We start from the raw sequence: 15,913 nt of genomic DNA, 5'->3' as shown, positions 1-15,913 counted from the left end.
CGTACCCTTCCCATTTAGTTATTACATGGATGCTTGCAGATGGGTGTGTTGAAGGCCTTTACAGCCCCTATGGTGGTGGCCACACAGCCTGAAAACGATCCCCCTCCCTAAAAGGACAAGATTATGTAGATCTTTTGATTTGCAGATGTGTTTCTTCGTTTGTAATGAGACATTTTTATTGTGTTGTAGTTTTTTTCCTATTTTCTTTTTAATGTATTTTGTACCTAAAAAAATTTTATTTGAGTTGACATTTGGATGAAGGTGTGAATCGGTCAATTTGGATCAGCTTCGGTTCGGTTTCACTGGTTTTGGTGTGAGAATGAGTGAGCCCAAAACATGATCCAATAAGGGATATCGGTTTATGGTTTGATTTCGATTTCGGTTTCCCTTATCGGTGCGTTATCATGTTGGTTTCGATTTCAGTCTGGTTTGGGTTTGAGTTCCGGTGACCATACATTTGTGTATACAATTAGGGGGAAACTTAAGTTTTTTGCATGTCATGTATCACAAAATTAAGCTATTTATATAAGATTTTGCTATTTTTTATGTTGGTAAACAGTCATATATATACTTAGTAAGCTATGTATCACAAACATTAACACAATGTAAGCCGGAAGTTCAGCCTTGGTATAGGTGTCAAAAAAAACCTGACTAACCCGAGCCCACCCTGAGCTCGGTCAAGGTCGGGCCAGGCCTGAGTTTAACGCAGGGGCGGGTTGGGTTTAGCATTTCTCTGTGTGTGTGTAAACCTGACTAACCCGAGCCCGCCCTAAGCTCGGTCAGGGTCGGGCCAGGCCTGAGTTTAACACAGGGGCGGGGTGATACATTATATATATAATTTTTAGGGTCAATCAAGGCCAATTAGGGTCGGCCTAGCCCAATCAAGGTCGGGCTGAGCTTGGAAATACCTTAGCAGGGTCAGGCTGGGTTGAGGGTATACTTGGCCCTGACAAGGTCGGGATGGACTTAAGTTAAGGCTCCTAGGGTTGGGTTAGATTTAAGGCTCCTCAGCCTTGGTTATCCATTTATTGAATATACAACAACAACAACAACAACAACAACAAACACAACCTTATCCCAACTTAATGGGGTCGGCTACATGGACTCAAACAAGACCAGATACAAAATGATAAATGAGATGAGAAATGCAAAAAGGAAAATTGGTAAATGAAATATGAAAAATAAAAGGAAAATAGAAGGCTGGAATATAAAAGTAAGAGGAAAAAAAGGCACAGCCCAGCATGTCAGGATACTCTTAGTTAAATGGAGTTAATGACATGAATCCTTGCTCTCCAATAGTCTCTATCCGAAGTCATACTTGATACGAGGCCTATACTATGCATGTCCTTCCTTACAACGTCTCTGGTCATTTTAGGGTTGCTCCTAGTTCTTTTAGCTCCTTCAATCGGGATCATATCGTTTCTCCTTACTGGGACATCCTAGGCCTCCGTTGAACATGCTCATAACACCTCAAACATTTCTCTTGGGACTTGTCATTGATCGAGACAACTCCAAAGTCAGCTCTAATACTCAATATTCCATTTAAGAATATAAAAAAAAATAATTGTAAGAAGATATGGATACAGTGATTGTGAGAAACTTTTTTCCTCATATTACATTTGTATTCCCCTTCAAATACACTCCCCCAAACAACCCCCCCTCCCCAAAAATAAAAATGGGATCAAATTGGTCAATTCAAGCGGATTCTATTTCCTGCTTATCTATGAAAAGAGTTTACATGGTTTTTTTTGTATCTTTTTTGTCGATTTCTTTTCTTTTTTATTTTGATGAAACCGATTTCTATTGATTCCGATTTGAATTCTCAAATTTTGTTTTTTACAACCCTTTCCAGTTCTCACCCACTCCAACAAACATTTTTTAAAAATTTTCGACAACTTAAAAGGGAAAATGATATTCAACTGAGCGTCATTAGTCCAACGGTTAGGATAATTGCCTTCCAAGCAATAGACCGGGTTCGACTCCCGGATGACGCAGTTCAATGTATTTTATTTTTTCTTTCTAAGCTTCTACTCCCAGACCGTAAACTCTCTATAGTAACCTTAGGATTGGTTTTACAAAAAAGACCCAAGGTTCGTGGGATGAGCGTTTACTATGCGCGGTGGAAGAAAACTATGTCCATTTATTTATGCATATTCTCTCTCTCTCTCTCTCTACACGCATGCGTGCTTAGGCTTCATTTCCTTGGAAAGTAAAAGTGCATGTAAAAGAAAAATAATGAGGTAAAATCCGCTATGACAACTCATGGATATAAACTTTTGTGAACAGTTTAACCCAAGGTCCCTACTCACATGCCACGTTTCAACCTAATAAGAATGTTAGTAGTTTTTCCATCACTTTTGTGCAAGGAATACGTACAAAACTCTAAGAACTTGGTATTTATTGGTGTAGTCATATTGTAGGTCAAACTCCAAAAAACTTCATCAATTGAAAAAATTCCTAATACATCTATGTACCTAGTTGTGTAGCCCATGCATCAGCACAAGGTCAATGAAAGCACATGCAGAGACATCAATATGGATGAGAATTTTATTTTATGGGGGTGATAGGGTAAATTCATACGCTGTTGTTTCTAGCTGCAGGAACCACGTGACCAGGCACCATTCTTTCCCCACTTTTTTATTTGTGTTGAAGTATTGCCGAAAAAGAAAACGAACGGGGAGGATAAACATGGTTACTTTGTTTATGCTTCCATATTCTATATATTATGTACTTAGAACTTAGAAGTCCAAAACAAAGAAAGTAGAACGAGAGGGGAGAAGAATTCGAAACCACAAAAACCTCAAAGCTTTAATAATAGAATACCATATACACCAAAATCCAACATAATTATAATGATGTGTGGACCTTGCTTTCACTGGTTATTTATTATTTATTAACTATCATAAATACATTTAAGATCATAAGTAATTACATCCTAGACCATAAATCTAACCTATATGGATCTTATAATTAATTGTCTATCATTAATTCAAATTTTTAAAAAAATGATTGTTTAATAGTAATCTTAATTTATTAATAAAAAAGGGAGAAAGAACGATGTTCAATTGCATAATGTACACTAGCTCCTCCTATGTCTATCTCTCTCCTCCCTCATGTGAAATGATAGATTTGCCCCTACTACGAGATGAGAAATAGAAACAGGGAGGTGCTAGCATACGCTACAGAGTCTGACAGCCTTCTTTCTTCTAATAAAAAAGAATCATTTATATAATTGAAATGCATTTAGTTTAGTGTAGATATTTTATATCTCCGACACCTAACAAATGCATACATGTACTTGCATGTGCAAGTTTTTTAGTGTGTATGTGTAGGGAGAGGTTTTCCACACTATCAGGGTAGAAAGAAATTTGCACACTACACCAATTAATGGTGTGAAAAATGTATCATTCATGTGGACCCCTTTCAAAATAGACAAAATAAAAGAAAAATACATGTATGGGCCCTCACCTTCTATGAGTCAGCGTGGGGAGCAATGAGAATGCACACAGTGGCATCAACATGGAAGGAATTTTTTATTTCACAAGGGTGTGTCAATAATTTTGTGTGCTCCTGTGTTTGATCATAGACTCCATACAACTTGACAGGGATCTTTTTCTCTCTATATATATGGTCAACTAAAAAGGTCCACATGTTATTGACATCGACAATTTTTCATAGATGATTCAAACCTATCTCCATATGCCACATGGCAAAGCATCATAGTTTCTATAATTTTATTTTAAATATTCAATGGTTGTCATCCCTAGATTAAAATTTTCAAGGAAAATCGATGATAATTAAACATGTTATATTAATAAAGTTGCAAATACAAGTCAACCACTCAACCATAGGCTTACAGTATAACGATACATTAAATGATATAGGCCCACATAGTTTTCTTTTTTGTAAACGGCCCACGTAGTTTGGACTCTTAAAATCTGCCACATCAACCATTAATTGGTAGCAAATATGTTTACTCAATCATTTAATAATAGAAAAACAAAACAAAAAGGAAACATCTTGTTGCCACCAAAGTGGTGAATTGAGAAATTATAATTTTTTTTTGAATGTCTCTTTTCTTATTCTTCAAAGTTATTTAAATCAAGGACTAAAAGGGACTTCAAAATAATTTGAAAATGATTTAGAATTGTGTCATTCTTAAGAGCTCATTGTCTTGCAAACCTTTTGAGTACACATGTACAAATATAAGATTTATCTTAACTGAAAGAAAAAAACATATTATTTCATCTTTTTAGTATCAGACACTTTTTTTTCTTTTCAATGAGGGTAAATCCTATAATTTCACACATGTATTCAAAAAATGTACAAAACAATGACAACTCTTAAGAACGACATAATGATAAGTCAGTCAAATTATTTTGAAAACCTTTTTTTCTCTCTTTTGATTAAAGTTACTTTTGAAAATAAGACTAAAGACAATTAAAAGAAAATTACAAATTTTCATTTCATTACTTGGGGACAACAAGAAACATCTTTTTTTAAAGCATCCAGACTACATTTTAAAGGTTAAGAACTTTAATATTATTCAGTCAAAAAATTAATAAAAAAGAATACAAACTATTGTTCTGAACTCTAATAGCTAACTCGCAAGAACAATACTTAGAAGTTTTAAATTAAAATAAATGAAAAATAAATAAATTTTGCATGGTTTTTTTTTTTTTTTTTGATAGGTATAAATGATGCATGTTGTTGTAACCAAAGTGATGAATTGAGTAATTGTAACTTTCTTTTGATTATCTATTGATTTATTCCAAAAAAAAATTCAAATTAAAGGTACTGAGAAAATGATTTTTATTATGTCATTCTTAAGAGTTATTATTATTTTGCACGCTTTTAAGTATATATGTCAAATTGATAGAATTCTACCTTCATTAAAAGAAGACATTATATTAAAAGAACAAAAAAATAAGTCTACAAAATTTTCTCTATAAAAGTGATTTTTAAGTGAAAAAATTCATGAATGAACATAGCCTTATTTTATAACTAATTAATTTATGAGTTCCTTAAGTTGTCATTTGGATGCTGAGATACATGAGGTTCACAGAATGCGTGAGGTTAGCATTTTGGTGACCGGTTTGATTCTCAACATCTATGGATGATGAACATAGCCTTATTTTATTCAAGTTAACCAATACAGGTTACATGGCTTTTCCCCTCATTCCATCAGAGTTGTTTGTATTTGCTTTTAAAAATTCGTTCTCCGTTCAACTACCTCTTCTCCCTCCTCGTCCATACTCCAAAAGCCAGTTCAACTCAATTTCTGGGTATCGATCGATTTTGCTCTTTTGGAGGATTTTTCTCCCAGCAGACCAGGAGAGGGTAGTTTGAATTGAAAGCTTTAAACGTTAAAGGTTGTTCCTTATATAACCTTTTTATATTAATAACTGAGCACCTAGTGACGTTGGGTCTGAAACTCTGAGTGAATATTCCCTTTTGAATTGCGACTCGCTATCTGGTTCATGCTCCGATGCTTGGAGATATGGGTTTTCTTCCATTTTAGCTCTTGAAGAGCTGATTTTGTTTTTTCCTCCTCCCCACCTTTATTTTTGGGAGGAGGTGGGTTGCTGCTGGTTCAAATGAAGGAATTTCCAGGAACACCTGGAACTTTGACTGCCCTCCTCCTTCGAATATCACAGTTTTTATTTGCAGTGGGTTCAATAGCTTTGATGGTAACTACGTCCAGCTTCTTCCAATACACAGCTTTCTGGTACTTCCTACTGCCTACTTCAAAATTTTCCCTTCTTTCTCTCACCCCCAACTTCTTGATACGTCTGAGATGCCACTTCTGTTTGGATTCACTTTTATTATGTGAAAGAATTCATGGAACCTGAAATTCTATCATTCAAGTGAGACGAAATTCATTATTTGATTCATCCAAAAAAATATATATTATTTGGTTTTTGGGAATTTAGCTAGGTTTGCTCCTTAGAAGCATTTTAGACTCTCCCTCTCTCCCTCTTTGGTGGGGGGCCTTTGGGGTGGGGTGGGGTGGGGTTGGGAAGGGGCTCAAAACGACGGTGAATAGGGCCAGAGAGTTCATGATTGTGAAGAGTGAAGATAATTGAATTTGGTCTTGGATTGACTTATAATTATCAAATATATGATGCTTATTAAACGAATTGTGTAAGAAGTCTGGGGAAACCCCTTCTGATCTCTCTGTGACAACCTCTGTTTCGGAAGAGAGGGGGGGGGGGGGGGGAGGGAAGGGAAGCAGCTTTACTAGGCTAAGGAAAATCTAACATAAACCTTGGAGAAAGATCTCTGTCTGTAGGTTTTAAAATTATATCTTGTTCGGCTTAGTTGAGACATTTATCAGCTTGGATGTGTGGAGAATCCAATTGAGGTGATGCTTGTTTTGCTAAGTTTTCAGCAAAGCTATTTCCATTGCATTCTGTTAATGGGTATGCAATATCTATTGCTTTACAAATATATTGGTATGGCATAAGAACCATTATGCAATGTTGTTTCTTGCACTGGTCATGCTTAAGTTTCCTTTTACAGGTCAGCTAATACCAATTCTCATATCACTAATGCAATAGGCTGCGTTTGAATCCTCTGAAGTTGAAATTCTGAGTCTAGGATAGGTGCAAAGGCAGGAAATAATCCTGCAATTGATCGGAATTGGACATGGCAACTGTAGTTCTCATGTTGTGGATAAAGTTCATCTCATAAACCTAAATAGTGCAATTTCCATGGCATTTTGAACTTTCAAGGTTTCGAAAAAATCCATACTAGAAAGAATGTCAACAGGTTCATGTAGTACCATTGCAGGTCATTGCAAGGCTGAAAATATCAATGTTGTTTACATTTACCCCTTGGCCATTTTATTCTTACTTTCTGTCACACTTTTTTATTTTCTTTTGTTCTGTTTCTATTGTGGCTTCTTGCTACATTCATGTATAATCCCTGTCAACGTTGAATGACCTTTGGATAGTAAGGGTGCATCAGTCAAAAGGAAAAACCAAAAACATTCTCTAGCTGCAATTCCAATGAGTTGGGGGGGGGGGGATGTAGAACATTCAGAATGGAATTCGTTTTTGGGAAGGGGGAAAAAAAATACTGTTCTTGAAGTGGTAATGTCTGGTCTTAGAATCCAATTACTTTGAAAAGCATCAAAACTTTGATTGTATGAAATATCAATCATTTCAAAGAAACCATGAACTAAATGTTGAATTAAAATTATAAAGAATGTAGAAGCTACTTGACTATTGTTTAATGAGCATTTGAATAAAAGTTACACTGCTGATGTGAAGAATATAAAGATATGGTTCATGTTAGTATGATTGTGTGATTTTGTCCAATTCTAATTTGGTGAAACATAGTACTTGTTGAATGCTCATTATGCTCTAGTCAGCATGGGTGATATGATTCAGATTGGAGAAGCTAAAAGAACCAGAGGTAGGCCTAAAATGACTATTGGAGAAGTGGTGAGGAAAGACATGCATAGCTAGGACTAGTAACAAGTATGGTTTTGAATATAGTTGATTTGAGAAAAAAATATCCATGTAGCTAACCCCATTTAGTTGGAATAAGGCTGAATTGAGTACTGGTTGAAGGAAAGACTACCGATGTAGATAGTGCAAACTCACCTTATCTACTTCAGGTTCCTTTTGCCATGCCTCAGTCACCAATAGATCGGAATATTAATGTTGATCAAGTAGAGTGAATGGTGTGCTTTTGCTCCCTTTGGCTGAATGTGCAATCTATTGTAGATAGCAGTTGGAGATAGCTACTTAATATTGTGGAAAGGAGTTTTGAAGCATCTGATAACTTCAACAATATGATTCACCCAAAAAAAACTTCAACAATATGGTGGCTATTAAAGCTGGAAAAATGATATTAAGTTTTGGAAGGACTGATGCTGTGGAGGTAAACCTCTCTCTCTATATTCCAGCTAAGTCCTCAGGGTTATTCTGAGCACTCCTTAGCAAGGAGGTTTTGGTTTGCAACTGTTGTGGGGCAGAGGCAGGCTTGAGGGATTTGGATCCCTGTATCCACCCAGAGAAGTGATTCAGAGATGCATTTATTTTTGCTACATGTGTTGATCAGACTCACTTCTCTAATTACCATGTTACAAATAAACCGGAAATGAAACGCTGATGCTTTTGTAGCATGACATGAAACTTGTTTGCAGCACTGAGAACTGGTAATGAATGTTTCAATTGCAGAGATGGAATTTTTAATTTTGACAAAGGAGACTTTGTAGGCTTGTACCATCAACTTAACCTAGGATAGCCAACTAGATTGGACTATAGAGCTTGAAAGAGTTCATGGATGAATGCAAACACGGGCAGGGTGCAGCTCTAAGAGGTTCTCTTGTGCATGTTAAGACTGGGTCATAATCTTGTGAAAGTTGTTTCTTTCTAGATACCAATATTTTTAGGTAGAATGGTGGATGAATAAGTATACAAATTTTCTCTTTTAGTTGTTATCAGGTGCTGCAACTTCTAATTTTGCAGGAGTTTCTCTCAGTTGGAGTTCAGGGTATTGAGTTTCTGATTTGAGATTTCCAATGATAGAACAGAGTCTTTTTAAACCAGAAACTCATTATCCTAAGCTCCTCTTCTTATTCAATAGCCTTCTCTCTAATTTTCGTTCATATGTCAATAAATGGCTCATAACCTGCTGGCCTTAGAGGCTTAGGGTTTCCTAGACTCACATCAATCAAAGACCAGAATTGCTTAATGCAGAACAGTTCAAGGATTTCAGTGACAGAGCATTCATCTTCCTAGCTTCATGACTACTTAACCTTATGGTTGGATACATAGTAGCTTTTAATTGATATAAATCCGAATGGCTGCTCTCTAAAATTATAACTTGCTACCTTCAGCACCTAATAGCAGTTATACATACGCACATTCTTGGGTAGTAGGGGAACTTGGGGTGTTATGCCTCCAGCTTTTTAGTTCATTGTTACTTCTTGTTTTCAGGATATGAAAGTGGGGAGATGAGATGAGATGGAGATGGGGGTGGCGTGGGTGGGGCTGCAAAAATATTGTGCATTATCATTGAAGATCCCCAAAATCCTTGATTCAATTGCAACAAAGTATTTTTAGTTGTATCTGGCCAAAATACCACTTGTTCTCCATATTATAACTTCTTAAACCTGGTGCTGAAGCTCACCATGTCCTCTGCAGCTATCTGATAGCTTCACTGGCTTTGCAAGTCATCTGGAGCTTTGCGCTTGCGTGTTTGGATGCATGTGCCTTGGCAAGAAAGACTGTCCTCCACAATCCTATTTTGGTCACCCTCTTTGTGGTTGGAGATTGGGTTAGCCTTGATCAAGCCTTTGACATTTGTTATTCTTTTATTATGTGCTTCCACAAATTGCTGTTTAATGGTTTTGGATGACAATTTGCAGGTTACTGCGACATTGACCCTTTCAGCAGCGTCCTCCTCAGCAGGTGTAATATTCCTATACACAAGAGATTTTGGATTATGGAAGGGAGAGGATTGCATGAAATACCAGATATCAGTCTCTCTGGCGTTCTTTAGCTGGATAATGGTTGGACTATCATCTTTAATAATGTTGGGGATTCTGGCTGAAGGTTAATCCTTCTTTTGATAATAGTTCTTATTCTAGTGAGGATGTGGTTGGTTAAATGAAATTCATATTGTTCAAAAAGCATTTCAATCTGTAATGAAAATAGAGCTTATACAACCCCCCCCCCCCCCCCGACAAAAAACAAACAAACAAAAAGAGAAGGGAGAGCATTTTTTTATTTTTCGGATGCAGAGAAAAGGGAAAGCATTGCAATGCTAAAATTGTATTTTATCTCTGATTTAGCTGAGCAATGGATTGAAAAGAAGAGATTATGATGATTATTACCCAGTTATTATCTGAACAACTTTATATCCATTGACGGACGGTGTCCATGATGGTTAGAAATGATGGGATCATATCGATTTTAAAGTTCTTGGTAAATCTTCATTGTTAAGGGGAAACTTGACTACTTTAATCTTGTTAATGTTGATATGAAGGCGATCTGATGTTCCACTCTGCCTAGCTGAAGAACTACCTAACAATAACAGTTTGTCTAAATACCGTGAATTGAAATACTTTCCCCTCTCTCCAAATTGATATTAATACCAGCTATTCCCTGATTAAGAAGAAGGTTACCTTCTCAAGGACATCTCTTACTACTCACAGAGTCACAGTAACATGATTCTCTTGAAACATGATGCATGATAGATACCAAATTCTAACTTCATGGAGTTGATAAACATCAATACTCCCAAAGCATGTAACAGTGCTGGGATGAAACAAATCTCAGTAACCAGCAGGTGTAAGTGAATAAAGTCATCCTTGGCAGGGAAGATGATCATTCTATTTGAGCCATAGGTACCTCAACTTATTGTTCATAACATGGGCTGTCCTAGCTAACAACTGTGAGCAGCAACCATAAGTGTTTGTTTTGGAGCATGGAAGCAGGTCTCAAGATTATCAACAGGAAACTAGAAAATAGAATGCTTCTTGGATGCTGCTTCATTCGGTAGTTACATTGACAAGACTGGGCAAAAACAGGAGTGGAAGTAACCATTCTTTATTTTTCTAATAAATGAAGATAAACCAATATAGGAGTAAACACCTTAAGAAGGAATTGTTTTAATTAAATCACTGCATGCAAATGAAAGAAATATTGCTCTGCAATTTATCTCTCCCTTTCTCTCTTTGAGATTCAGATTATATTAAAAATGCTGTTGTTAAAAAAAAATATGATCCCATCTCAATTAATTCCAAAGCAAACTCGTACGGCTAAACTCAACCTATAGTTATGGTGCCCACCTTACAACATTGTCATTCCCGAACATGGACTGAGAAAAAGTGAGATCGAAAAGGGACATCTTCCATAATATGTGCCTGTTTTCTTATAATTAGTCCAACAGCAGATAGACACGCCAGCCAAGGCCAATTCCTGTGCTGTTGTCACAGTATGCCCTCAAGTAGGGAAACAAGATGCAAGAGTAAAATATCCTCAATGCTCTGCCACCACCCTTCTTCCTAGTTCCTACAAGGCAAAAAGATGGAATATTTCATTAAAAAAAACTTTTGTATTACAAGTCCACTGTAATATTTGACAAATTACATGGGGGTAGGAGTGCCAATTGGTCTGGTTCTAGGCTATCGGTCCAGATCCTTAGCGGTTCCGGCTCTAAAGTGTCAAGATCATAACCAGACTAATAAGCATACCAGATCCAAATCTGAGACCCAAGACCGTTAACTAATGGGTGTTCTGGTTCCTAATCGGTTCCAAACATTATTGAGCCCAAAACGGACAATGAGAGTTTCTCTAGATAAACGGGAGCTTCATCATAGAATCATACATAGATATAGTCTTGTAGAGCCCAAAATAAAGACATTGATGCATATATAAATAAAGAGACAGCTTTAAAAGTTCATAATTTCCATTTCAAACTCAACTCATATACTTAAGACTTAAAGAGCAACAAAAGAGCGCCAGTTAAAAGTCCAAAACAATGTAATATTATTAATAGGTTAGGGTTTAAAGCCTTTTAGGGTTTTAGAGATCTAATTTCCCATTCAATTTGTTTACATATCATCCAGTTCCTACGGTTCCGGTGCTACCAGGTCCTTAATGGGCTATCGGTTCTAGAACCGTAGGGAGACCCGGACCAGAACTGGCCCGGCCCAATAGTATATCACTAGGACCAGATCCGGCCCGGTTCCGGTTCCTGTTGGTCCGGATTGATTGTGTAGGACAGAGAAATAGGAAAAGCTATGAAGTATGAAGAGAAATGTTTGTTGTTGCTCTAGCAAGAAACTGGAAAGAGGTCCCCAACCCCAGCTGTGAAACTCCACAAGCCCTAAAGCTGCTCATTTCATCTTGGCATATGAACATGAAACAAAGTGCTTTCAATGCATTACAGGATGACGCAACCCTGAACCTTCTTCCTGATACCCAACCCACTTTGGTGCAATGCAGGAAAAGAGAATACCAAGAACAGCTTGAGTATCAGAGTGAGTACTTTCAATGTACTAGTGGATTCATTACCAAGATTAGTTGAAAGCTTTCTAGGTTAAGGATAGGTTTAACATTTGGACAGGCGATTTGTCAGATTTTGATGTGAATTATCAGGCATTTTTTCATGAGATTCTTAGGATAAATGAAAATATTTCTGTGACAAAGTATGAATAATGGACGATAAGGAAGAACAAGTCTATGCTCCACAAGAAGAAATGTGCTCTACTTCCTAATGCTCATCCATCAATACCCTCATAGCTATTCTGTAACTCCGACTGTAGTAATCGATATAAGAAATAAAAAGATTCTTCCATCGAATGGTGAATATTACAGAATGATCAAGCCACATTCTGTGAATGATGCCATACATCTTGAACAGCGGGTGTCGCTCCTCTCCGGTCACTTGAAAGTACTGGTGACACAAAACAGAGTGGGAGCTGCAGGGGTCTAGTGGATGACATACCCCATAGTCCCCCTGTTTCACTAGTACTTTCAAGTGACTGGAGAGGAACTGTGGCCCTTGAACAGTTTGATTTAAAAGTTTCTGCTTCTATCTTAATTATCACCTCATTTTTGTGGGGATCATCGAATGTAATTGCTTCCATGTTTATAGAAAATTCAATGTAGAAAAACTAAAGTGATACCAAATATGGCTTGGGCAAGGATATTCCAGATTTTCTTCCCTTGGTGCATCATATATGCTGTAAGGGGGATTTCAAACATTTAACAACTCACTAATCAAAAGCTTAAAACTTCACAGTAAAAATCATAAATTGTTGATGGAAAATTGCAGGGAGTGGTGTGCTCTGGATTGATAATAGTGATTCAACTATGGTGCACAGAAGAAAAAGGTTTTTTTATTGTCACAATGTTTAACCCCCTTTCAGCAGTATTAGTGGCATTTCTAGTATACTTTGTCCTTGGTGAAGGACCATATATTTGTAGGTAAATCAAGGTTTATGTTCTTCTATCTATATTTAAAAGAAACATTGCATACCAATGGCACTCGTCCATCAAGCATCCAAAGCCAAAAACATCACACAAGGACACAGAGAATCAGAGGCTTAAAGGATTTTCCTTGGTCTTGTTTAGCATTGTTGGAGGAGTTATTGCTATCATTAGTCCCTACTTTCTGCTGTAGGGAAAAAAGGGGAGATCAAGAATTTCACACCAAATTTCAAGAGCCATCACATCTGACTTACAAAGAGCAAAAACAAACCAAGCTTCAAGTCATGACATCAGACAAGAAGGCACTTCAGATGGAACCCTAGAATTCTAGACCCACGTCAGATTATTGAAAGAAAAAGGAATTACTGTGATGCAGACCAATTCAACAACCATAAAAGCACTAGGAATAAAGTTAGGTCATTTCCTCTATTTTCTGCTTTTCCCTACAAGCTTCTACAAACATTTCGCCAGAGAAAAAAAACTACTGAGTCGCATCAAATCCATGTCCTACGGTGTCAAACTGTCAACTACTGAAATTGTTCAAATTTCCAGTTTATGATGCTGTAATGCTCATAGAGTATATGAAGCAACACAGCACAGCACAGTAGGGGTTTTATAAACATTGTGAAGTGCATAGGTAGGGATCAGGCATGACACTCAAAAGCACCTTTTGTAATTTGTACTCAATGCACCAAATTATGTCATCTGCAATATTAATGTAATGTTATGCATCCTCCTTTCATAATATGGACAAAAAGGGAGGAAATTTCTCAGAATTAAGAATCAAATCGAAAGTGACCATTGGTGAATAAAACTTGCAACAAATTTTGAACAAGAGTTTTTTTTTTAATTAATTACTTTTTGACAACAACATTGCTAGACAAATCCAATGATCCCTCAATAGTTCATATTGACATTGAAGATCATTAACAGAGACAAAAACCGCTAATAAGTTCCTACCATATTCTTAACAGGAAGATTGATCATTGGAATCCAAAAAAGTAACACGTTTTCGTGAAGCAACTCTCGGAAACATACCTCCTGGAGGCTACGTCCCATCCGGAAGTGTCCTCTTAGAAGTACTGATGTAGAGAACGTTGTTTCCTCGAATGAAAGCATCTCCATACTTGTTCTTCAGCTGGCCGTTGACGTACTCTTCGGTTTGCTCCATTGCTATGTTCATGTATCCATCAAGGCAGGCTAGGATACCTCTGTAATCGACACCGGAGTTAAGCTTCACAACGACAGGTCTACCGCGGATCGATTTGAGGAAATCCGCCGGGGTCTTCGTCGAGGTCATCGAACCCTTTTCTCCACCCACTCCTCCGCTCATCTCTTACGCTTACGGTTTACTCTCTCCAACGCTTATCTTCAAGTAGTCGGATTCGGAGATCAACGTTCGGCGATCTGTAATAGTATGAAGCAGAAAGCCTTCCCTTCCCTAGTCTGGTCGTCTTCTTCTGAGCTGTCCGATCGTTCTTTGGAGAGACTAATTAGGGTTCAAAGAGATGGAGACACCGAGACAGCGTAGCCGCGTAGGAGTATTAAAGTGTTGCTCTTCACGGTCGTCGGATTGATGTTAGAGAGGAACCGTTAAAGCTTAACAGGCACTAACCAGTAGTCCAAGCCGGGAATAACCGTAACCGGTGGTAGGGGCATCGTCCGGCTCATCTTTTGCATATAAATAAGGGTGTCAACAAAGCCCGGCTGGCCCAAACCTGCCCGAACCCACCCTGAGCCCGGCTCGAGCCCGACCCTGATTTGTCAACCCTAAGGGCGGGTTTGGGTTTAGTTATAGTCTGGCCTTGGCAGGGTCAGGTCGGGTCAGGGTTTAGATCCTGGGCTTAGCCCGGCCCGGCCCAACCCGACCCTGTATTAATTATAAGTATATAATATTACATATATATATATATATATACTTAATATAATTATTTGCTTAACAACAAAAAACAAGAAAAAATAACAGAAAAGAAAAGGTAGACTATTCTTCTTATTCATTATTGTTCTCCCTATTAGCCTCTTTTATTTAATGTCCTCTGTGCTCTTATTTTTAAGTTGACAGTTAACGCATGATAACTACTAGCTTTATCATCATCATGAAGTGGGAACCCGTAAAAAGAGTAGATCATCTACTATTTTGATCACGGCCATAAAAAGAGTCACTGACATGATTGTTATTTAGTTGTAGCCCCTACAAGCTTTCAGGCCTATTGAGGGGACACGTTACAATTGTAGAGAGAGAGTCTATACACATGCCGTTTTTTTCAACATATTTATTAGCTGTCCCGTAGGTTGAGATCCTATGTTACAGAAACATGGTCTAATGAGACACATGGACGGTGCCATAAATCAGGGCCAACCCGACCTTGGCAGGGTCGGGACTGGGTTGAGAGTTTCTTGACCCTGGCAGGGTCGGGTCGAATCCGGGTCAGGGTTAAGGCCTCTAGGGTCGGGTCAGGGTTTAGGGCAGGCCCGGCCCAACCCGACCCATTGACACCCCTACATATAAAAGGTTAGATTAAGCCGGACCAATAAGTAGTTTGGTCTATAAAGCCAATCGAAGGGCTACGCATGACAAATTGAGAGGATTGATGATGTTATTTCATAGGATACCATGAAATGACATCTCTGCCCCTTGGGTGGATACCCACTCCCCTATTGGCCCAGATGTTTGTGTAGAGACCATGCGACCAAGTAGAGATCTCTTGCCCAAAAAAAAACCATTTAGTATTGAATATGAGAGAGAGAGAGAGATCTAACCAGGTTCTCCACTTTGCGTCTTTGCTCTATCCCTCTTTGTTAGAGGCCCTAGCAAGTTTCAATCTGCCGAGCACGGTTGGAATGGCATGGTTCTTTTATGGTTCAGTTCCAAGTACAATGCCAAACCGACCCTATGGGCCTTTATGAGTTTAATGGCTTAATCTCCTGTGTTTTTGGATAATATAATTTTTGGTAGAGGG

General features: G+C 37.8%; 2 protein-coding genes, 1 long non-coding RNA gene and 1 other non-coding gene across 5 annotated transcripts; 3 read left to right on the top strand and 1 right to left on the bottom strand.

Moving 5' to 3' along the window:
- The first annotated feature begins 1,923 nt into the window (after nt 1-1,923).
- On the top strand, nt 1,924-1,994 carry TRNAG-UCC. Its single transcript has one exon. It is a non-coding gene; the product is annotated as a tRNA-Gly (tRNA).
- Nucleotides 1,995-4,056: 2,062 nt separating this feature from the next.
- LOC122648627 lies at nt 4,057-13,946 on the top strand. Its single transcript, XR_006331106.1, has 4 exons — nt 4,057-4,069; nt 10,617-10,624; nt 11,351-11,355; nt 13,792-13,946. It is a non-coding gene; the product is annotated as an uncharacterized LOC122648627 (long non-coding RNA).
- Nucleotides 5,468-9,646, top strand: LOC122648625 (CASP-like protein 5B3). The gene is made up of 3 exons (XM_043841835.1): nt 5,468-5,728; nt 9,159-9,291; nt 9,383-9,646. Exons 1-3 carry the CDS (start codon nt 5,598-5,600, stop codon nt 9,572-9,574), a joined length of 456 nt encoding a protein of 151 aa, XP_043697770.1. The 5' UTR covers nt 5,468-5,597; the 3' UTR covers nt 9,575-9,646.
- LOC122648626 (U6 snRNA-associated Sm-like protein LSm6) lies at nt 10,827-14,440 on the bottom strand. Of its 2 annotated transcripts, none has more exons than XM_043841837.1 (2): nt 13,992-14,440; nt 10,827-11,023 (listed from the first exon to the last, which is right to left on the bottom strand). In XM_043841837.1, the coding sequence occupies exon 1, from the start codon at nt 14,284-14,286 to the stop codon at nt 14,002-14,004; it is 285 nt and encodes a 94-aa protein (XP_043697772.1). In that variant the 5' UTR covers nt 14,287-14,440; the 3' UTR covers nt 10,827-11,023; nt 13,992-14,001. The 2 variants fall into 2 exon arrangements, with proteins under 2 accessions (XP_043697772.1, XP_043697773.1); XM_043841838.1 differs by lacking the exon at nt 10,827-11,023 and adding an exon at nt 12,866-13,137.
- Between the last annotated feature and the right edge of the window lie 1,473 nt (nt 14,441-15,913).

The sequence above is a fragment of the Telopea speciosissima genome, chromosome 1, assembly GCF_018873765.1.
Source record: "Telopea speciosissima isolate NSW1024214 ecotype Mountain lineage chromosome 1, Tspe_v1, whole genome shotgun sequence".
NCBI lineage: Eukaryota > Viridiplantae > Streptophyta > Magnoliopsida > Proteales > Proteaceae > Telopea > Telopea speciosissima.
Note: the sequence above shows the minus strand (reverse complement) of the source record. Positions and strands in the feature narration are given on the sequence as shown.